A 13,501-nucleotide genomic window follows, 5' to 3' on the forward strand; every position below is an offset into this window, starting at 1 on the left:
ATAAGCCCCTGCTTCAGAGGTGTTGGGCTTGAATGAGGAACCTTGTAAAAGCACTTGAAACACTACCTCATATTTGGAGTGCAGTAGATGCAGTTAAAAATTATTGCTAGCAGCTATTAATCTGTAAGGTTCTAGGAGCTGCGTGACCTTGGACAAGTCACCTTTAATCTCTTGAGTCTCAATCTCCATTTGTAAAAATAGAAGAGTGCTATGTCCCTCACTGTTATTATGAGTTAACTGATCGGATATGAAGCCATACTTAATGAAATACTTCTCCTTACCCTTATTATTGATAGAAACGAGGTTCACAGGTAAGGCACAGACTTGCAGTCTCTATGAATGAAGAAAACATTCATTCATTTATGCCACAAACTATTTGATTTCTACTTCCTAGGATGTAGTATGGGTATTTAGATTTGGGTTAGAATCTTGTCAATCACTACATGTGTGAGCCACTTAATTTTCCCTGGGCCAGTTTTCTCACAAAATGAAGCAGGGACTATTTAGCATCAAGTGAGATTTATCTGAAAGCTTTGCATGGATGCTGTGCAAGTCACTGCTTTAGGAACAGTCTGCTAGGCAGAGATAAAATTGATACTTTCGCTGCCTGTGGCTTCTGTGCCTCATGGTCACTGCCTTGTAAATGTTTTTGAGGCTTCTGTTTTTTCTGCTTACTCAGAATTTTCTCTTTTTTAAGATTTTATTTATTTATTCCTGAGAGACACAGAGAAGAGAGGGAGAGACATAAGCAGAGGGAGAAGCAGGTTCCCTGTATGGAGCCTGATGTGGGACTCCATCCTAGGACCCCGGGATCATGACCTGAGCAGAAGGCACTCAGTCACTGAGCCACCCAGGTGCTCCCTCTTACTCAGAATTTTCTAATGTGGACCTTAAGTGAAGGGAGTTTCATAATGTCCAGCTTTCTTTGATTAGAGGAAATTTCTTAGGCCACATGTCTGATTGGGCTCGTGTCAGATGCACCCTGTGGCACTGAACTTATTGTTAACTCTCCCCTTGACCTACATTAATTATAATTCTTATAATTTCATAGTGACCTAGCTTTTAAGTCTCAACTCTGCATTGGTTACTTAATTGGGAAAAAATAATGGACTGAAATATTTATTTCTGTGTTTCATATCATTGTAAATGTATTTAGAGTAGCAAGTAAAGAGGAGGCAAATTGTGTAGAAGATTTCACATTTAGCAGTGAGATTTATAATAAAATGGTGGTATTTCCCCATTCAACTTGTGTTATCTCTGAAAGATGATGCCTAATCAGATTACAGATTTTTTTATTCTTATTTTGCAGTGCTGTTATTTGATGATAATAATATATTTCTTTATATTTGATAAAAATTTAATAGTATAGAAGCCCGAGAAACGAAATTACCAAAGTTCCTAGCTGCAGTCACTTTTTTTTTTTTTTAAGATTTTATTTATTTTATTCATGAGACACACAGAGAGAGAGAGAGAAAAGCAGAGACACAGACAGAAGGAGAAGCAGGCTCCATGCAGGGAGCCTGACATAGGACTCGATCCCGGGACTCCAGGATCACGCTCTGGGCTGAAGGCAGGCACTAAACCGCTGAGCCCAGGGATCCCCAGTCACTTGGTTTTTAAGTATTCTACTATTTAAGTGGTTTTTTTTTTTTTTTTGGTAAGAAGAAAAATCCCTCAGCTACTAAATAAAAATAGCTGATATTTATAGTTTGAAGTTCAAAATGCAAAAGAGAACTCTAAAGGAGAAGACAAGTGGTTGTTGCCCATGGACTTATATAAACCCCATACACACCGCCACCATTACCCCCAGGAGGATGGCTGAGTAGCCTTGGCAAGTGTAGTGTGGCCATGGTATCTTTTATCAGTATAACTCATCAAAATTAGAGTGAGTCTACTTTAGAGTGCTAACTCAGGCCTAACTAAATTCTGTACCTTAGTTGTTATAACATTGTGGTATGTGAGAAAAATCAGTGGATCAATTAGGAGATTAAGTAACAGGCTGTTGATTGATTGGGTGGTAAATAAGCACTGTATTGTGATACTGGAGAAATGACACAGCCTGTCAATCTGAGTTTGTGTTGAATTACCTAACCACCACAACCCCAGGTAATGCACAACATATTTTCAGGTTAGGTAAGGGAAGGCGGGTGAGATGAGGGTCCGAAGAAGACTCAAGCTGATTGTTAAACGAAGTGTATGAATTGGTAGTGGAGGACTCAGGGGAACAGAGTGAAGGAGGGAACACCAAACATGGAGAACAGGATGTGTAGAGTCAAAGGTAAGAGAACATGGCATGTTGCTTGAATTTTCTGAGCTTTGTGTGACCAGAGTAGGTGTGTGTGTTGGAAGGGGGCAGGTAGCAGGAGGTAAGGCTGGGGCAGTTCAGAGCCCTGTTACTTGCCTGAGGCATTTGGACTTCTTCCTTTTTTTTTTTAAATTAAGATTTTATTTATTGGGATCCCTGGGTGGCGCAGCGGTTTAGTGCCTGCCTTTGGCGCCCAGGGCGTGATCCTGGAGACCCAGGATCAAATCCCACATCGGGCTCCCTGCATGGAGCCTGCTTCTCCCTCTGCCTGTGTCTCTGCCCCTCTCTCTCTCTCTCTCTCTCTCTCTGACTATCATGAATAAATAAATAAAATCTTTAAAAAAAAAGATTTTATTTATTTATTCATGAGAGATACAGAGAAAGAGGCAGAGACATAAGCAGAGGAAGAAGCAGGCTCCTCATAGGGAGCCCAATGCAGGACTCGATCCCTGGACCTCGGGATCCCTGAACCTTGGGATGATGCCCTGAGCCAAAGGGAGACACTCAACTGCTGAGCTACCCAGGCGTCTTGCATTTGGGCTTCTTAAAGCCATTGGAGTAGTTTGAATTTTACATTTTGGGGATATCACACAGGTACCAATATGGAGAATGGGTTGGAGGAGAGAAAGAGTGAAGTAGGGGGACTGTACTCAAAGATTTATGATGTAGTCCAGGCAAGAAATGAGAAAGGTCTGAATTATGGCAGGTGAGAGAAAAAGGAATGGAGACTTAGGAAGTAAAAATTAAAAGTAAAATCGAATTTGGTAATGTTCTGTTATAGAGAGGGAGATGATACTGGTGGTAATAATAATAGTAATGTGTGCATTTCTGGCTTGGGCGATGGAAGAGAGAACAGAGGAAACGTACAAACTTTCAGGGGCCAGAGGGAAATGGGAGGTCTGGTTTTGAGGTCATAGTCAAGGCCATTTCAATTCTCTGGCCCTTTTGAGTCCTCATCTGAAATGAAGGAGATACAAGAAATCATCTTTAAGTCATTTCTTGCTCTGAGGTATGAAGTCTGTGGTTAGAGTTTCTTTAGTTTAGTTAGTGTTGTAACTGAATGATAGTGTTATTCCTGTTTTCCAGGGCAAATGACTCAGCTTTGTGAACTGATCAACAAGAGTGGGGAACTCCTTGCAAAGAACTTATCCCATCTGGACACCGTGCTGGGGGCTCTGGATGTACAAGAGCATTCCTTAGGCGTCCTTGCTGTTTTGTAAGGGGCATCTTCTTTTATAGTCTTGTGCTTGCTAAACCTGAACGCTTTCTGGCTGTATTTGTGTGTGTGTGTGTGTGTGTGTGTGTGTGTGTGTGTGTGTGTAGAAAAATAAGCCATGTAAACAACATTGAGTTCTTTTGCACAATTATAAAGTCAAGTCATAGGAGTTACATTTTACTCATCCTAGCTAATCATGGCATGTTTTCCAGTTTTATCATTAACTCTTGTTTATGTTTATACACATTTTGAAATTTAGTTTAAAAAATCAAATGGCTATCTCAGTTGTGGGCACTATGGTTTGAGTTTATCTGAATACTTTTCTTCATGTAATCCATCGGATTGTCCGCATTTTCTACCTTGGAAAGGAAATAGGGAAGAGTGATGGCACAGGGCACAGTGGAAAATGTGAAGTCAGATTACCAATGATCCAAAGCAACATTGCTTCAGATTCCCTTCAAAGAAGCTCAAGCTGCTCAAGACCAAATTAAATAGATCTTATTTCATTTGGGGTTCCTTGTAATTCCGTGTGCTTGACAGAATTCTTTTTCTCTTTATGTTTTAGATTTATAGATTGGGATGTTATGGTTGTCATGAAAGTTGAAACAATGTAAATAAACCGAGAGAAAATTGATTCAAAGCAAGGGTCTGGCTTCACTGATCAGCAATCCTGAGACAAAGATGTGTCAGGAATAGAGTTTACAGAAGGAACTTTGTCAGAATGAAAGAGTCTGGAGCTGTGCTATACAATGTGGTAGCCACTAGCCACATGTGGCTATTTAAATATAAATTACTTAATGCTTTAGTTCCTCGGTTGTACTAGCCACTTGTCAAGTATTCATTAGCCACATGTAGCTGCTGTGTTGGACAGTACAGATAGAGAACATGTCTACCATTGCAGAAAGTTCTTTTGGGATGGTGCTGGTGGGTAAAGATTTCTGCTGTCTGGTTCCTGGTTAAAAATAAAACAGAGGGCAGCCCGGGTGGCTCAGAGGTTTAACGCTGCCTTCAGCCCGGGGTGTGATCCTGGAGACCGCAGATTGGGTCCCGCGTCAGGCTCCCTGCATGGAGCCTGCTTCTCCCTCTGCCTGTGTCTCTGCCCCCCCCCCCCCGCATCTCTCATGAATAAATAAATGTTATTTAAAAAAATAAAAAATAAAATGGATAGCATGCATGTTTATGCACACATAAATACGTGTAAATGTGTATCAAGTGGGGTAAGTACATGAAAGCATTTTGAAGCTCTAAGGTATATCTGTAAAAGAAAACCTGGAGTGAACACTGAGCTTGTTTCCGAGTACCCTGGTTTTGAATTATATTCTTCCAGTTACAGGGTATGGGGCCCTGAGCTTCATATTTGTGCTTATAAAATGGAAATCACAATGCTATTGTGAAGCCCAAATGAGATCGTTGAGGTAACATTTTGATAATGAGAAAGTTCAATTACAGATGTGAAGTGACACTGTTAAGTTGAATAATATATGTATTGATAGAAGGATAGATACAAAGATGTAGCAGAAATTGTGTTCAGGCAATAATATCCATTTTGTTTTTCTTGAAGTTAGTTCTGGTTCATTTTATTTGTGAAAAAAAAAAAAAAAAAAGAGCTTGTAGTGTACTTATAAGCGATGCCTGAGCAGTAGCAGTGTATCTGCTTTCTTCCCTGGCCCCTCTCAGTGTTTGCGGAAAGGCTCATCTGCCAGGTGGCTCGGGGTGGACCATCCATGTCCTTCTCTGGTTTCCCCCCCCTCTTTCAGGCCTACCCTTCAGCTGGACCACAGCACCCCATGACCCATGGGCCGTAGCCCCCAGCGGATCCTCAGTCCTCATGCCATCCTCAGGAAAAAAAAAGTGGTTTTTATTTTTTAATTTTTAATTTTTTAATTTTTTTTTTTTAAATTTATGATAGTCACACAGAGAGAGAGAAAGGCAGAGACACAGGCAGAGGGAGAAGCAGGCTCCATGCACCGGAAGCCCAATGTGGGATTCGATCCCAGGTCTCCAGGATCGCGCCCTGGGCCAAAGGCAGGCGCTAAACCGCTGCGCCACCCAGGGATCCCAAAAAGTGGTTTTTAAATGAGTAAATGGCCCTAAGCACATTGGAGCTCAAAAGAACAATGGTTTTGTAAACTTTTGGTTAGAAGTTTATATCGTTCATTCATGAATATTAGCATGATATTTGGCCTCATTTAATGGAGTTTTCTTTTGTGAAAGTTCCTTTTAAAACATATTTTCTTCAACCTTTGTGTCTTGTTCTGTGTCTTGATCATGCCAAGAACCAGGCCAGTCTCATAGACTCTTAGTTTTTGAAAATATCGTGACTCATTTACCTTCTTTTTTTTTTTTTTTTTTTTTTACGATTTTATTTATTATTCATGAGAGACACAGAGAAAGAAGCAGAGACACAAGCAGCGGGAGAAGCAGGCTCCCTGCAGGGAGCCCGATGTGGGACTCGATCCCAGAACCCTGGGATCATGCCCTGAGCCAAAGGCAGATGCTCAATCTCTGGGCCACGCATCCCCTCATTTATTTTCATAGAGCACTAGAGATAGGCAGGCCTTCTGACCTCAGTTCCTTTTTTGTTTTCCCCTGCAAAATATCAGGATGAATTGATTCTTTTCTCTTTATTCCAGGTTTGTGAAGTTTTCCATGCCTAGCGTTCCTGACTTCGAAACATTATTCTCACAGGTTCAGCTTTTCATCAGCACTTGTAATGGGGAGCACATCCGATACGCAACAGACACTTGTAAGCCAAATAACCCTTTGTTTATTTCTCACTGAATGCATTTTGCCCATCTAGTCAATGATATTGTCAACATTCTGTCATTGTCATCTCTAGTTGCTGGGCTTTGCCATCAGCTGACAAACGCGCTTGTGGAAAGGAAACAGGTAAGCAATGTTAGTTAAGTATTTATGTTTATGTTTTAAGAACTATCCAAGTTACACAAAGTACTGATTTGTTAAGGTTCTGGGTTAGTACTGAGCACCCTGACAAATAAATATGGTGGTCATGCATTGGCTGTAGAGACAGCTGACTCCTACATCAGGGGAGGCCTCTGAAATGCCAAGAGCAATAGTGCCTCAAGGCAGTCTACTGCTGCTAGTGGATGTTTTTGGAATGACTATCCTAGTGCCTGTTATGTTTGTAATATATGGGGATTTTGTTTATTTGCTAGACCTTTTTTAACTTTTGACTATGACGTTTTAGCCTACAAAAAGACCATATGAAGAATCCCCACGTACCCTTCACCCAGATTCTCCAGATGTTAACGTTTTACCACACTTACTTACCTTTTCTTTCTTTCTTTTTTTTTTTTTTTTCTGAGCCATTGGGAAAAAAATTGCAGATATGTTGCCACTTACCCTAGATACTTCAATGAATGTTTCCTAAAAATTAGGGCATTCTCTTACATAACCATAGTAAAATGATCAATATCAGGAGATGAATGTTGATAGAATCTTTTAAACAAATCTAATGACCTTATTCAGATTTTGCCACTAGTTTCCCTAATGTCTTTAAACAAAAATCTCAGATCATGAATTGCATTGGGTTGTCATGTCTCTTTTATTTCCTTTAATCTGAAACAGTTCTTTGGTCTTTAACTTTTGTGATACTGACATAGGTTATAATTGGGTTTCTTTTTATTTATTTATTTTTATTTATTTTTATTTTTTGGCTTCTTTTTAAATTATTATTGGAAATCGAACTTTGAGATAGTGCTTGGAAGGAGACAAAACCGAAAGAACCATTTGGTATTTTATAGGAATTTTAAATTGTAGTTTGAAAGAGATGGTTGGATCCCTGGGTGGCGCAGCGGTTTGGCGCCTGCCTTTGGCCCAGGGCATGATCCTGGAGACCCAGGATCGAATCCCACATCAGGCTCCCGGTGCATGGAGCCTGCTTCTCCCTCCGCCTGTGTCTCTGCCTCTCTCTCTCTCTCTGTGACTATCATAAAAAAAAAAAAAAAAAAAAAATTTATAAAAAAAAAAAAAAAAAAAAAAATGAAAGAGATGGTTAAAAAAAAAGTCCTTATTGAAAAAACCATGTAAGTTCTTTAGCAATTTTAGAGTCACATCTCCTGTCCAGAAACTGATTACCCTTCACTTGAAACTCGGTTTGGTATTTATAATCAAGGCAGGAAACAGTCTGTTTATAAGTTTTTTGGTATCAGTTTCAATAGGAATCTATTATCAGGTGAGAGAGGGTGGTGTTGGAGAGAATTTATGGCTGATCCGTAGACTGCCCTGTGGGAAAATGCCAACTATTCAGGTTCTTTATTACAAATGATTTGAAAAGTTTTTGGTTTGTTTTTGTTTTTTTAAGATTTTATTTATTTATTCGTGAGGACACAGAGAGAGGGAGAGTCAGAGATACAGGCAGAGGGAGCAGCAGGCTCTACGCAGGGAGCCCGATGTGGGACTCAATCCTGGGTCTCCAGGATCAGGCCCTGGACTGAAGGCGGCGCTAAACCGCTGAGCCACTGGGCTGCCCCTGATTTGGAAATTTTTTGTTTTGATATAAATATAATGAACTGTTGAGAAAGTATTATTGCTTTTGATTATTGATCTTCAGTGAAAAAAAAAGCTTTATGATGTAAAAAATGATGCTGAATTACTCTAACATAACAAACAACTTAAGAAAACATTTTCTGACTGAGTAGGGACAGAAATTTCCTGAAAGAGTATGGATACCTCATATTGTTATTTAAAAGAACCTATCAATTAGTGTTATTTTTTATTTGTAAGTGACAACCTAAGATCCAATGTGCTGCCATCTTTGAGAACTTATCTGAAAGAGATGTCATTTCTGACAGCCCCTGCGAGGAATCAGCATCCTTAAGCAAGCCATAGACAAGATGCAGATGAATACAAACCAGCTGACCTCAATACATGCCGATCTCTGCCAGGTAAGCTATCTGAGTGTGTCTCCCTGAGTCAGAGGTAGAAGGTTGGTCCTGTGTTTGCTTAATAAAGGAAAATAATTTGGTGGAAGTATGATACATTCTAGAAGTTGAAATAGAAGTAGGTACATTGTTAACCAGGGAATTTTCAGCTGGCTGCTACTGAATGCAAACTGTAGAATGGGGGGCTCAGGTGGTAGGTTTGTGATGTGAGGAAACTGAGTAATAATGCGTGTGGTGTTAAAAATGTCCCAGGTCATTTTCTTTTTAAGGAATTCTAGAGCCTGAGAATAAATGCAGGTAACTTCTTACAACTTAAAGTGTTACTCATTTGTTTTATTTTACATGGTTCAAAATCCAGAAGGCAAAGGGAAGATATGTAATGAAGTCTCCCTACCACCCTGCTCACTAGTCTCACTCATCTCTTCTCTCCAGAGGATATCTGTGTTAGTTTTTTGTGTATCCTTCCAAAAGGAATTTTGTGTACATATATGCAAATGCGTGCATTCCCCCCCCTTTTTTTTTACACAAATAGCAATGATCTGCATGAACTCTTACATACCTGCTTTTTTCTTTTCTTTTTTTTTTTAAAAAAGATTTTATGTATTCATGAGAGACCCAGAGAGAGGCAGAGACACAGGCAGAGAGAGAAGCAGGCTCCATGCAGGGAGCCTGATGCAGTACTCGATCCCAGGACTCCAGAATCACGTCCTGTGCCAAAGGCAGATACTCAGCCACTGAGCCACCCAGGCGTCCCACTTTTTTCTACTTAATATATCTCGGAGAGGACTCTACATCCATGCGTTACAGCTACAGAGTATTCCATAATACTCTGGGGTTCAACCAGCCCCACGGGGACTATGTCTTTAATTAATAACGTGGTACCTGGATTATTCCAAATACATGTCCTAGTATCACAGAAAGGTGCTTTCTTTTTTCTTTTTAAAAAAACTTTTGTAACTGAAGTATAACAAACTTTAGGGAAATAAACAAACCAGGGACAGGGCACTGGTCTTAAACATTTACCTCTGAGATTGTACCTATATCTACACCTGTGCCAGCATTGTACAGTTACAGAACGCTACCTCGTGTTTGGTTTTGAGTTTGAGTTGAGCAGTTCTCTACATTTACATAAAGGTTCAGCAATTGAAAAGAAATAATTGAAGAGAAGTTTCCATTTTTAATCATACCATACTGGTCTGTTTCTGTTCCACTAATTCAAAGAGAAAAAGGACTCACTTGTCTGGGTATCTGTAAACAGAATGGGTGCTAGGTGGGCTAATAAGGAGTTTTAATTCATCTGTGGAGTACTTTATCTCATGGCTGCATTTAGTCTTTAATAAAGAAATGCTATTTTATTCTGAATGCTTAGGAAAATGGGGGTAATGTGGCAACATTTAGAACATTTTTTAATAAAATGGTTTAAAATATTGTCTTGAACTTTCTGAGAATCTGTGAATTTGCTCCTGCTTCTGAAGCCTGCCAAGTACAATGAAAATGATGACTTCATATAAAATTTTTTACAGCTTTGTTTGCTGGCAAAATGCTTTAAGCCTGCCCTCCCGTATCTTGATGTAGACATGATGGATATCTGTAAAGAGAATGGAGCCTATGATGCAAAGCACTTTTTATGTTACTATTATTATGGAGGGATGATCTATACCGGGCTGAAGAACTTTGAAAGAGCGCTGTACTTTTATGAACAGGTAATCATCTCTCTAAATGCCCCTGAGGTAGTGTTGAACTTGTGTGATCAAAGAAGTGCACAGCTGAAATGGATTGATCTCAGGCCTCTGAGTTTTGAGTGGAGGTCCTTTCAAAGGCTGTTTCTCTGTGATCATGTAAATAGTGGTAAACTGTTGCTTAAGTTGAAGGGCAGTGGCACTGGAGGGAAGAACAGTACAGAGTGGGGTCTAATTTAGGCCTTGCCACTCACACCCTGTCTGATTCAGGTTAAGTTCTGTATGTCTCTTTACCTTTATAGCTTCCTTTGCAGAAAGGGATGAGATTGAATTGAATGATCTTTGAAATGTCTTTTTGTTCTGAAACCATCTGTGGTATTTTGTTAAATTTTATTTACTTTAATAAGTTAAACATTCTTTGTGTTTTGTGTCCGTGTAACGACCACTGGTCTATGTAATGAGATATATTACATAATTTGGTAAAACTTTTTAGAGTCTGAGAAAGAGATATAATATTGGCTAATACTTGTATTTTAAAAGAAATTTGTTAGATATTAATATTTCTTATATTCATAGCACATATTAAGGTAATAAAGGATATTCATATTCTAAGCCTTGAAGGAGCTCACAATTTAGTGGAAGTGTTAACACATAAATACACATGCATGGCATGCCTCTCTGACAGAACATTGCCTCATTGCGTCAGGGGGTTGATAAGCACTGCTAAGGGGACCAAGGGAAGGGTCAACAGAAGGTGCTCTTGGGCAGAGATAGTGTCATTAAAGGATGTGTCTAGTCAGGGGTCCCTGGCTGGCTCAGTCAGTAGAACATGCACCTCTTGACCTTGGGGTCTTGAGGTCAAGCTCTTTTTTGGGTGTAGAGCTTACTCAAAACAATGATGTGTCTAGTCAAGCAAAATCTTCAAGGTGACTTCTCTTTAAGAGTACATAGTTCTTCAGAAAATGATAAACACACTTCACAGCCACTGAGCAGATGATCATTTTATAGCCCAATATGATAGCTGATAACATACTGATGAGCCAGAAATATCAAGATGATGAGGACATTAAAAAGGCAGAAAAGTATGTAATGCACTTAGAAAAAATATTTCTATCACAAGTAGTTAAAATTTTAAAAACAAAACATTTTGATACAGATAATAGGATTCTTTTCGCTGAAAGTGCATTTATCCCGATTTTGCCCTAACGACAAGCATTGTCTTGTGTTTGTCTACTTCATGTGACTGTTTGAATAATTACACAGGCAGCTATAGATGGCATTAGTACCTTCATTTCAGAAGGGGATACAGATTTTCTTATGGCTTAAAAAAAATTCCAAAAGAAAGATACACTTACTGGAAAAAAATTAGATCATACAGTATTATATAAAGCAAAAAGTGAAAGCAGCTTCATCTTCTCATATCACTCCACATGTTGACCTTCTTGATTTACTAAGTCCTTGATGGGTGGAAATGTAAGTTGATTGTGATGTATTAAAGCAGTGTTGTGGGTAGGAATCGTTGTATTTGTATCCACATGCATTTCTGTGTTTCTGTAGAATCTCAAGTACCTCAAAGTTTCAGTGATGGGTTTTGATTTGGAATATTTGAGCTGACTTGGGTATGATAGTTTCTACTTCTCCCTGACCTTTATAAATCTGGTAAAATAAAGTGGAAAGGCAGCCACAGAATGGGAGAAGATATTTGCAGATCATATTTCTGATAAGAGACTTCCAGCCAGAATGTACAAAGACTTCTTATAACTCAACAGTAAAAAAACTAAAATTTAAAAATGGTCAATGGATTTGAATAGACATTTCTCCAGAGAAGACACACAAATGGCCAATAAATACATGAAAAGATACTCATCATTGTTAATCATCAAGGAAATGCAAATCAAATCCACAATATACCAATTCACACCCAGTGGAATGGCTAGAATTAGGAAGAGACAGCCAACAATAACCAACATTGGGGAGCAGGTGGAGAATTTGGGATCCTCATAACTGCCCATGGGAATGTAAAATGGTGTGGCCACTGTGGTAAACAGTCTGGGATTCCTCAAAATGTTAAACCTAGAGTTACCACCATGACCCAGCAATTCCACTCTTAGGAATATACCTGAGGGAAATGAAGGCAAATGTCTACCCCAGAATACGTACACTGATGTTCATGGCCACTTTATTCATAGTAGCCAGGAGGTGAGACAACCCAAATGCCCATTAACTGAGGATGAATAAATGAAATGTGGTCTACCCATACAGTAGAATATCATTCAGCCAGAAAGTAGAATGAGGCACAAAGTATCTGCTACAACATGGATGAGCCTTGAAAACAAGTCAAAGAAGCCAGTCACGAAAGCCCATGTCTTTATTATGATGCCATTTATATAAAATGTCCAGAATAGGCAAATCCAATGTAGAATAATGGTTGCCTAGGGTTGGAGGGAGGAGAGAATGGGGAATGACTGCTAATGGGTATAGGGTTTCTCTTTGGAGGGATGGAAGTGTTGTGAAATAAGGTAATGGTCATAAATAGTTGGATAGCTCGGTGAGTATACTGAGAGCCACTGAGTAGTATTCTTGAAAAGGGTCACTTCATAGCACGAGAATCCTCTCTCAATAAAGACGCTATTAAAAATACTGATACGACATGTAATGCCAGAATTGTTATTTAATTAAAGTGATACACGTGGCTGATTGCCCTTTTTGCTGTGGTGTGCTCTCTCTCTTCTTGCTCAGGCTATAACTACTCCTGCCATGGCGGTCAGTCACATCATGTTGGAATCATATAAAAAGTATATTCTAGTTTCTTTGATATTACTTGGAAAAGTACAACAGCTACCGAAATACACGTCTCAAATTGTGGGTAGATTCATTAAGGTGAGTTTTTTAAATTGATGTCCTAGGTGACATGTTAAGTCCATAGAGAAATTATAATAATACCTAGTTCTGTAATTTTATTTTATAATGACTTGGCTCTCCTAGCAGCTTCCAGTTAGCAGACACTTAATACATTTAATAGCAGACACTTGTGGTCTGGGAGCTGCAGTTCTCGCAGAATCTCTATTCCATTCCACACACCCTCTGATCACCTGGTTGAGCTGGAATGTTTCTTAGAAATTTGTTTTCAGGGGCCCCCCAGGTGGCTTGGGTTGAGCACCTGCCTTCAGCCCAGGGCATGATCCTGGAGTCCTGGGATCAAGTCCCATATCAGGCTCCCCTGCATGGAGCTTGCTTCTCCCTCTGCCTATGTCTCTCCCTCTCTATCTGTGTCTCTCATGGATAAATAAGTAAAATCCTTAAAGAAAAAAAAATTTGTTTTTAAACTTTTGGTCTGAGTAATAATTGCCATAGATGTTTAGGCTCCTACAAAGGTTGATTTGTTGTGGTTATTGTT

At 39.4% G+C, this 13,501-nt stretch overlaps 1 protein-coding gene across 5 annotated transcripts in view; it reads left to right on the top strand.

Annotated features, from left to right (window-relative positions):
- The window catches only part of COPS3 (COP9 signalosome subunit 3), a 30,662-nt gene that overhangs the window by 977 nt on the left and 16,184 nt on the right, over positions 1–13,501 (top strand). For 3 of the 5 annotated variants that reach the window (XM_026005647.2, XM_072730553.1, XM_072730552.1), the window contains exons 2-7: positions 3,392–3,521; positions 6,155–6,267; positions 6,361–6,410; positions 8,336–8,428; positions 9,949–10,128; positions 12,844–12,984. In XM_026005647.2, the coding sequence (XP_025861432.1) occupies positions 3,392–3,521; positions 6,155–6,267; positions 6,361–6,410; positions 8,336–8,428; positions 9,949–10,128; positions 12,844–12,984 (707 nt within the window). Of the gene's footprint in view, positions 1–2,128; positions 2,279–3,391; positions 3,522–6,154; positions 6,268–6,360; positions 6,411–8,267; positions 8,429–9,948; positions 10,129–12,843; positions 12,985–13,501 lie in introns of all 5 variants that reach the window. The other 2 variants (XM_072730551.1, XM_026005648.2) reach the window with 2 other exon arrangements.

Source organism: Vulpes vulpes, chromosome 12 (genome assembly GCF_048418805.1).
Source record: "Vulpes vulpes isolate BD-2025 chromosome 12, VulVul3, whole genome shotgun sequence".
NCBI lineage: Eukaryota > Metazoa > Chordata > Mammalia > Carnivora > Canidae > Vulpes > Vulpes vulpes.